Consider the following 10,255-nt stretch of genomic DNA (forward strand, 5'->3'; position numbering starts at 1 on the left):
TATATATATATATATATATATATATATATATATATGTCTACATGCATATGTGTGTGTGTGTGTTTTTTTTTGCAGTTTAATTAGATAAAACACATTATATAATTTGCCCTATTTTATATCTTCCACAGATGGAAACTGGATTATCAATGGTCAGTATGCTCTTTCTTACCATAAACTGGATCTTGTTTGTGCAATTTATTTTACTACATATTTTATGATAGTTAGGTTTGTAGTATATTTTAATAGCTAACGATCTGTGTTTTTACTATATTCATTGTATTTTTATTCAAATATTCAGTTCTATATCGTATAGTTAAGTTATTATTTTATATCTAGATGCTTCTTATAATGTGTACTAAATAATCATATTGACATTGACATACACACACATTTACACACACATATAAACACACACACACACACACACTCATACAACAAACACACGCATGTATGTGTACGTGTGCCTGTGCGTTTCTCATCGTTTTTCCAGAATCCCTTATACTAATGAATAGAGCGTATCACGAAAACTGAGTCGTCGACAAGAAGGGACTTTTCTCGTGTGCCGAATCAGAAAATATCTAAAATATTTTTATAATATGTTTGCATCTAATAAATATTCATTTTTCTTTGCTGTAAATCATAGATACGGAGAACCAGGTTCAAAAAATGCGGCATCGAGGTAGGTAATATTTTCTGATTACCATAACTTATATATACCATGCATTAAACTTTTTTATATTTTATTTCACACGTTATGTCATATACATACATCCAGCTATCTATTAATACATACATACATACATACATACATACATACATACATACATGCACACATACATATATACATATATGTGTGTGTATATATATATTATATATATATATATATATCTCCGTATTCTTTCTGTTGAAGAGCGTAGCTCGAAACGTCAAAGACTTTCCGTATTCCCGAGCGTCATACTAATATATACTTTTGTTATTTACACCACCTGTCCTCGTCTGTTGTTATTATTTGTATATTCTCCCATATATATATATATATATATATATATATATATATATATATATATAACCAGTGTAAAAACCGTTTGGCTCTCTTAAAATGTTCATGGACATTTCCCTTCATCATAGACAATTACATGTAATTTCCAATCGATAATGATAAAATGATTTCTAACTAAATGTACGTTTTATTTAATGATGCATTTCATATCTTTGCAATGAGGCACAAATATTGATTAGTAGAAATTATCTGATTTGCAGACATGGAACGTCAGGCTATCGCTGCTAAATGCTCACCCAAACAGTTTTGTCCTGAAGTCATGAATTACATAAATAATAGTCTTGAAAAGGACTGTCAGTACGTAACAATTTATTACCTATATTACTATTCTTGTTACATCAAATAATTATGCTTTATTTTAATCTTCCTAAAAATTGTTACCACCAACAGTGTATTACAAATAGGTATTTTAACTCAGTTAAAAATTGGTGTTCTCAAATTAAATTCATTCGAATATTTCAGTGATACATAAGTAAAAGGGTAAAGACCCTCTTCAGGCATGAATGACCATAGGATTGCATCTAGAAAGTTACCCTCCGAGGCACAAGCCCGATCAAGGTTGTTTATGGAAGACTAGCCATCGTCCATGGATACCAGCCTCCCCTCTCCATGGCACCGATGTTGTCGAAGGGAAAGGCAAAGGGGCTGATACAGCTTGGCACCAGTGATATCGCAACTCATTTCTATAGCTGAGTGAACTGGTGCAACGTGAAGTAAAGTGTATTACTCAAGTAGAAAAACGAATAACAAAATCGCTCAAGATTTGATTGCAGGCAGAAAATATCGCTCAAATTAATATGGTCGACGCTCTACACACAATGTTGTCCAGTAATAATGGAAGATTACTAAATACAAAGTTAATTTCCAACATAAACATAAATCATATCATTTAAAGAACATAAATAATGCAAACTATTGTCATATTTGAAGAATACTTGCTTCGGTACAGGGCTCTGATCTTAAAGTTACAGATATAAGCCCTAAATCAGGTAGAGTGTTGCAAATTTGAGAAAAGTAACTATTTTCCTCGTTGAAATGAGTTCAACTCTGTCGTCCTGGTGTTATCTTCTTTTCTTTAAATTCTCTCATCCTTGATTTTCCGTTGGGGAATCTTTGGGAAGACAGTAGTTGTCTGCTTTGTTTACATCCGATTGCTGTTATATAGGCCCCCAAAATAATTAATGAAACCTTGATGCATGCTTCCATGCCCTATAAACTAGCACGGGTGTATTGTACTTGTTACCAACTTTATTAAGCCTTCTTTTCTAAGAAATTGTCAACGGAATTGCATTTGCCTTTCAGATTCTATTACGAATATGTATTATGTGCTGCAACGAGACGCAGGTTGTGTGTTGATATGTACCTTCAAGAATATATAGATTACGACTGTGCTCGTAAGCTATTTTTAAAATAACCTTCCTATCAGAATCCTCGTGTCAACTATATGAACTAAATTTCAAACGATAATTACTTTTGTAAATTTATGTTGTGGGTTTATGTTGTAAATTTATGTTGTGTAAATTTATGTTGTGATATTTATTGATACTGGGAATGAAACGATTGAATGCCGCTGTTTGAATAATGTCGATTTGGCAAATATGATTAAAGATTTGGCCACTTTGGAGACAGTAAGTTTTGGCGAAAACGCATGCACACACACAGCCACACACGTGCGCAAAAATGTACTCATACACATAAAATGTGAGAGAAGAGAACGTAGACAGCGACTGAGTTTATTAACTGAACACGATTAACATAAACATTTTCCCATTCGACACATACCTAAAATAGAAATTTGTTTTACATATAAACAGAGAGAGCGAATGAAAGTGAGAGAGAAGCGGAGAGAGGTAGAAATATATTCACACATATATTTATGGTTGTGAACGTATTTCTCCAGAGGGAAAGAACGAAACATTAATACGTCGCTGTGAAATTAGTCAGCGTCGAATCACTGACACTAAGTGGGTCATGCCAAAAAGGCTATTCCAAAACGGCTCCAGACGTTTCATGCTTGTAAAATCTACAACTAGATATATAGCAAAATAAAGAAAAATATGTCAAGTGTTAATTTCTTATAGTTCTATTCGGACCCTGTTTGCAGAGACCAAAATTCACTTTATGGACGATTACATTTAAGTACCAATATAGTAATGGAATATTTTAATTCGGTTTAATTAACAGCGAAATTTAATAGGCGTTTAGTTTTATCACCGGTATCGATGAAGTTGGTGCAATGGAAGCTTATAAAATGACTCCGAAAATCTTCCAGAGTTAACTTCATCTATATCACGCAAGAATGTTAGATTGAAAAAATTTGCGAAGAATCATAAGTGAAGGCATAACTTTGGTTCAGGAGTTTTACACACGCACGCACACAAATACGTATGTTATATACATAAATATATATGCATATATACATCCATATGCATATGTAGATCTATATGTATATACATACATATACAAATGCATGTATATATATATGTTGATGATTATATTTATATATGTCTATTTGTACGTATGTATGTATGTATGTATGTATGTATGTATGTATGTATGTATGATTGACTTTGTGTTTGTCACAACACAGCTTGATAACCAGTGTTCGTATTTTACATCTTTGTAACTTGTAACCTCTACACAAAAGCACCATAAAAGATTTAACAGACTTTAAAAATGAATAAATACTGGGGCTGGTTTGTTCCACTAAAAACCCAAAACATTGCTCACGCATTATTGAAGTTCAATGAATGCCACAAAAAGACAAAAGGGCTAAAACTTAATTTAAATGTTTTAAACACCATGTCTTTTATTCATTGTAGCTAAAGCGACGCCACCGATTCCACCTGAATGCTATGATTCGGCCTCTCTTTCGTCTCCAAAAATCATATTACCAATTCTTATTCTACCGATATTAGTGTGATGGAATTCAAAGTCAACGGAAGAGAATATATTTGACGTGAGAATATTTCAAATTTAACCAACTTATGTTTTCTCTGGCTAAATCATCTTCAGAATATCTTTAACAGAATTTATATTCCTGTAGCATTATCTTTGCATTATTGATATTTTGTAACGACAGCGTAAATTAATGTTTATCCCCTTTAATTACAATGCAATATATTACGGTAATAAATGTTGGGATGACAGGTTAATAGTGCTTGTAATATCACATTCATATTAAGGCAGCGAGCTGGCAGGAGCGTCACCACGCCAGGCGAAATGCTTAGCGGTATTTCGTCTGCCGTTACGTTCTGAGTTCAAATTCCGCCGAGGTCGACTTTGCCTTTCATCCTTTCGGGGTCGATAAATTAAGTACCAGTTACACACTGGGGTCGATGTAATCGACTTAATCCCTTTGTCTGTCCTTGTTTGTCCCCTCTATGTTTAGCCCCTTGTGGGCAATAAAGAAATAAGAAACGTAAGCACGCCGGGCGAAATACTTAACGTTATTTCGCCTGGCTTTACATTCTGAGTTCAAATTCCGCCGAGGTCTACTTTGCCTTCCATCCTTTCGGCTCGATAAATTAAGTATCAGTTGTGTACTGAGGTCGATCTAAACGACTGACCGAACACCAAAATTTCAGGCCTTGTGCCAAGTGTAGAAAAGAAGATCACATTCATGTTGTGATGAGTATTATTCTAGCATTATCAATATATTGTGATGTATTTATTCCCTGAGTTACAACGTTATATATCCTGATAATAACTGTTATGATGACTCGTTAATAGCAATCGTCATATAACATTTATCTTATGACAATGGTACTGGTTGCCAATACCATTACGAACTGTTCACCAATTATGAATTTGAACTTATCTATAAGGAATTCACTTTGGCTAATTCTCTTCCAAATTCACTTCATTAAAGATATATGAATAAAGATTTTTTTCTTTTGCTGTCATTGCAGTTCATATTCTACACAGTATTCAGTTCTTGAACTGTGTTTTGACTACGGCGAACATTTTAATAAATATACTTTAATAAATATATGTGCGTTGTTTTTAGTTTTGCTTGATTGTGTAATAAGACACTGAACAAAATAAGATATTACTTAGATAATTACATGAACAACAGAGAGTGGAAAGCAGATCATACATAAAAAATTGTTACAAAGTGTGGTGGCGTTAAAGACCAAATTGATAATATATGATGCTAAATGCGAAGATCTTGACTAGAATAGATTATTTTAATCGAACAAAATACGTCGTTTGGGGGAAATAAAACGAGAACAACATCAGGAATTAATTCCTATTGTGGGAGAAATTAAAGCAGTTGCTGGTTAGAATTTTGGAAGAGGCAAGCGAGACGTAACAAAAGTGTCGAGTGGCTAATACAGGTGGAAAGACAACTTGCAAATGCGTCAACACGAACGGAGGTCAGAGTTTATCTGCACTCAGTGAGACTGAAGGTGGGAAGATACCAAACTGGAAAGAATCAGGATCTAATAGGATGCAAGGTTATTTACTAAAGAATCTTACCCAGTTGCATGAAAGGATCGTAGCGCACTTTGATGAATAACTGCAGCATGGAAACGTTCCAACTTGGATGACAATTAGACGAAAGTTGTTGCCTCTTAAGGATACATTCAATGATAAATTGCAGCCACTTAAGTGGACGCTCATGGCGGTGTCTTTTCGGAAAAGTTATATTATCATCTGGAATGAAGCAATTTACTTCCAGTAGAACAGAAGGGGTACAGGAAGCAAAGTAAGATAACTAACGTTATATATCATATCTCAGTAATAATTGGCAATGGTGACATGTTAAATCAGTTGTTATATCACATTTACCTTGTTGCTATTCATCAGTTGCCAATACCATTGTCAAATGCAGACTGTCAATATGGACTTGTCTATAGCGCTTTCACCTTGACTATATGTCATCAAAATTGATTCCACGAAAGCTAGCTGTATGAATAACGTGTTTTTCTTCTGTTCTCGTTGCAGTTCATATATTACTCAACAAGCAATTCTTAAACTACGGCGAATACAAAGAGGAAAACTTGTATCAATAGACAAAATATTATCATGAATTATTATTAATAGCAATAATTCCTTCTACTAAAGGCATTAATGCCTGAAATTTGTACTTAATTTATCGACCTCGAAATGCAAAGTCCACCACGGTTGAACCTGAACTCAGAACGTAGTGACGGGCGAAGTTCCACCAAGCATTTTCCTCCAGCGTACTCACGATTCTGCCAGGCTGCTGGCTTTTTATTAACAAGAATAACAATTCTTATAACATTGAAGAATAACAAACATTTTTCTTTCGTATTTTATTTGGGCCGTTATTCACGTTTTTCTCTTCTGTTTTCTACGCTTTAACTTCTCGAATATTTACATCAAGCGCATGACTTATGTTCTTCAGTTTGTGACAAAGACGCTATATATTTCTTCGTTTTCAACATTTGTGTAGATTTCTATTGCCGAGAAAATGATAGGTATTTATTTTAAAATATTGATTTTTTAAAAAGTATTTTTCAAGTATCAATGATGGAAATATATGCACAAGATTTATCTAAACAAATCCTTTTATTAGCATAATAGTATATAATTATATTACTACATTACTATATGGATTCTTTTTACCACATTAACTGATTTCCTTGTAAGTAAAATAGTTGATTCATTAACCACGCCGTTTCCATAGTGAGTTTCTAAGTTTTCGGTTTATTTTTTTGTATCTTTTGACATTTTCATGTTTATTTCTTTGAGACTTAACGCACGCACGCACGCACACACACACACACACACACACACACACACACACACACACACACACACACACACACACACACACACACACACACACACACACACACACACACGCACGCACGCACACATACAGATAAGCACCCCACCACGAAAACTCTGCATGTATCCGTTTGTTTGGGCGTGTGTGTATATTTATATGTCGTGGCACTCCATCGGTTAAGACGACGAGGGTTCCAGTTGATCCGATCAACGGAACAGCCTGCTCGTGCAATTAACGTGCAAGTGGCTGGGACGGTGAAAAGTTTAACAGGTCAGCAAATATGGAACTAAATTTAGCTGTTGTTCGTTATAGCTGTTATTAATTAGGATTTCACCAGTTTGTTTTGGCAATGTGAAGGTTGTATTCCATACTTCAGTGCAAGCTTTGTAATTAGGTAAATTTATTTCGATGTATCAGCTCTCGGTCATGCATCTTTTAAGGGTTCACTGAAGCATGTGTGACCTTGGAATCTAGTGTCTTTTTGTTTTTGTTTTGGGGCGGGGGTATAAGTACAGAAATATGTTTATGTTGTGATTGAAGATGAGGAAAAGGATGAAAGTAGGTAGAAATGATACTTGTGAATAATAATAATAATAATAATAATAATAATAATAATAATAATAATAATAATAATAATAATAATAATAATAATCCAAATATATGGTACCCTAGGCATAACACCTACATGGACTTCTAACTTGTTGTCTCTTGAGGTCTCTGGGTGAGACTTGGATCCAACTTGCACAAATGCAAAGCAAAGGCCAAACATAAAATAATAATAATAACCACCACAAGAATCACTCCAACTGAAGTTTTCTGCTGCTCAAACTGACAGAAAGATAAATGCAAAGAGGCCAGATATTGTTATGATGAATTTCAGACGAAACTCATGCTTCCTTATATGACTGTCCCGACTGATATAAATTCGTCACTCAGTACCCATCGAAAGTTGAACAAGTACAAAGATCTTGATACAGGTATTAGAAAAAATGTAAAATCCAAGAACAATACCCCTGGCTGAAGATATTGTTGAATGCTTGCAACCTAGGAAAGACTGGTTGTAGGTGCCTTAAAAATAGTAGCAAAGGAGCCTGATGATTGCTGAACTCAGATACCTGGGAATCCAAAATACTGATGCATCTCAAAAATATTCATTTCTACAGACACAAAACAAAATCCAAACCCTGAGACATCTGACAACAGGTTGCTGTCCGCTCTGAGAGAATCACCCAGAGCAAGTAAGAACGAGTGCTCTGAAAAGTAGAATATTAATGATGATGATGATGATGATTGTATGTGAAATTGTGTGAAAAGCAGACGTTAGAGAGCGGTAAGACATGGTACGGCAATAAATCAAGTGGAGCGAATGAGTCGTGAATTTGCAAAATCCTGTAGGATTTCTCAATTCAAACAGAAGTTTTGCTTCAGCGCAAGAGATCGCACATTGTGATGGTGGACAAAGTATCAATTATAAGCCTTCTGGTCTTTGAAAGAGCATATTATGCTAACAAGAATATTTCAATTCTATTACTATATTATGAAACAGCATAGCGTAATTTAACAGAGATAAATATTTACTTCCTCGATAAATATTTACTCACGAGGAATTACGTCTCGAAAATAGCACATTAACTAAACACACGCCTCATCCATCCATAGACATATATGCATTTCTTTTCAGAACTAGAAAAAAATTCCGCACCCACAGCTTCATAGCAAAGTACACACCTTGTTTCAAATAAATGCATTGAAATTATGGAATTGAAATACTTCTCAATACATAAACAGTGGATACATTTTCTCAAGTAAATGCAAAACTAATATATCGACAAGAGGGTGCTGAGAAGTTCATGGCTTTAAGGGTGTCGCGAAAGGCCTGGCTAGAGGTTCTTTTACAGGACTTAGAAAAACTGAAGGACCGCTGCAATGAGTGTCTGAATATGAGAGCAGAATACGTTGAATAAAATCATAAATAACTAACCTTCCTCTATTTTCTTTTACCCCATGTCAAGAGCTTTAGGGATAATAGCTGTTACGTGGTAACACGTACCAAACATTTCTTTTCCTAGAGAAATGAGCCGTTTACGCGTGTTTCGATGTCACATTCGTTGAAAGCATGTGGAATAAGCTGGGAAAGAAAAAAAAAACACCCACAAAGCAAAACTCTTGGTGGGAAGCTCGGAGTTTCCCGGGAAACTCCGAGGTTCCTACCGCCCAAAATGCAGAAGATATTGATCATAATCGAAATGTTATAATTTCTTCCCTTTCAGCGTTATATTGTTTTCAGAGTATTTTCCCATGATGCACCGTTTTGGGCATTAACGAATACCTACAAAAACTCTATATCTGAGGAATGCTTGGTCCGATTTATGCAAGACTTATTTTACTCCGTTTATATTCACATTTCAGGGTCACCTCAATTCATAATATTTTGCCACTATGCGCCAGTTTGGCTGTATTATAAGCAAGCAAGCAATCAATCAGTTTTAATAGTACATAAATACAAATTAACATGAATTAGTATATATATATATATATATATATATTTATATATATATATATATATATATAAAGAACTTTTCTTCACCAGTTACCTTCCGGTCAATTCAAAATGGAACCACGTGTGTATCGTTGGCGATTTTCTTCCTCCGTCTTCCTTTCATTTGGACTTACCCCTATTTCTGAAGAAGAGCTTTACTCGAAACGTTAAATCCTCTTTCTTTACTTTCCCGAGCGTCTGATAATAAAGTACCTGTACCATATCCTCACGATGTTGTTTTTCTTGTTCTTCTTTGTTTGGATTCACTATATATACATATATCCTGAGTCATGTTAATTTCGATTTATGATCGCACTGGCGTGAAACTTGAAGTCCAAAAGCCTCTCACCTTCAGATTGAACATACACACACAAACACGCACATATATTTGTTGACATATGCACATGATTTTTCCGATGTGTGTGCGTTTATAAAGGGGGCTAAATATGAATTATGATAATCACTAAATATGTCAGATAAAATGCCATACTCTATTCTATGCAGCGAATACATATATTCTTTCAGTGAGGACAAACAGCTTTCACATCATTTCAAGTATATGAGATATATTCACTTCAATACGAATATTCAGAATGGAATATTTCCAATGCTGGTATCTAGTCATTGTTCGTAAGTAGCTACAAAACATTTTTCTTTGTCTTAAGTATTTGTATCAAATCTGTTAATCTGTGTATAAAGTTCGATGTATCTATCTAAACTCTACTACTACCTTCCCTTTATTAATTTAAATCATGTGTCTATGCCGTATCGAAACATATGTAGTACTTATTAAATAGCTGTCTAAACGTACTCCTTCCTGTTGACACTTTTTATTCAATTTATATATATATATATATATATAGATATATATATATATACATATATATATATATAT

The 10,255-nt window shown here is 34.3% G+C and overlaps 1 protein-coding gene across 6 annotated transcripts in view; it reads left to right on the top strand.

The window, feature by feature from the left end:
* Positions 1–10,255, top strand: part of LOC106874739 (uncharacterized) — an 18,084-nt gene that overhangs the window by 1,126 nt on the left and 6,703 nt on the right. The window contains exons 2-8 of one of the 6 annotated variants that reach the window (XM_014922574.2): positions 129–149; positions 644–679; positions 1,261–1,357; positions 2,363–2,454; positions 3,883–4,019; positions 6,011–6,507; positions 9,886–9,990. In XM_014922574.2, coding sequence (XP_014778060.1) covers positions 9,954–9,990 — 37 coding nt within the window. In that variant the 5' untranslated portion in view covers positions 129–149; positions 644–679; positions 1,261–1,357; ... (2 more) ...; positions 6,011–6,507; positions 9,886–9,953. Of the gene's footprint in view, positions 1–128; positions 150–643; positions 680–1,260; positions 1,358–2,362; positions 2,455–3,882; positions 4,020–4,971; positions 5,057–6,010; positions 6,508–6,527; positions 6,675–9,411; positions 9,590–9,885; positions 9,991–10,255 lie in introns of those variants that run through there. The other 5 variants (XM_052974440.1, XM_052974437.1, XM_052974438.1 and 2 more) reach the window with 5 other exon arrangements.

The sequence above is a fragment of the Octopus bimaculoides genome, chromosome 18 (assembly GCF_001194135.2).
Source record: "Octopus bimaculoides isolate UCB-OBI-ISO-001 chromosome 18, ASM119413v2, whole genome shotgun sequence".
Classification (NCBI taxonomy): Eukaryota; Metazoa; Mollusca; class Cephalopoda; order Octopoda; family Octopodidae; genus Octopus; species Octopus bimaculoides.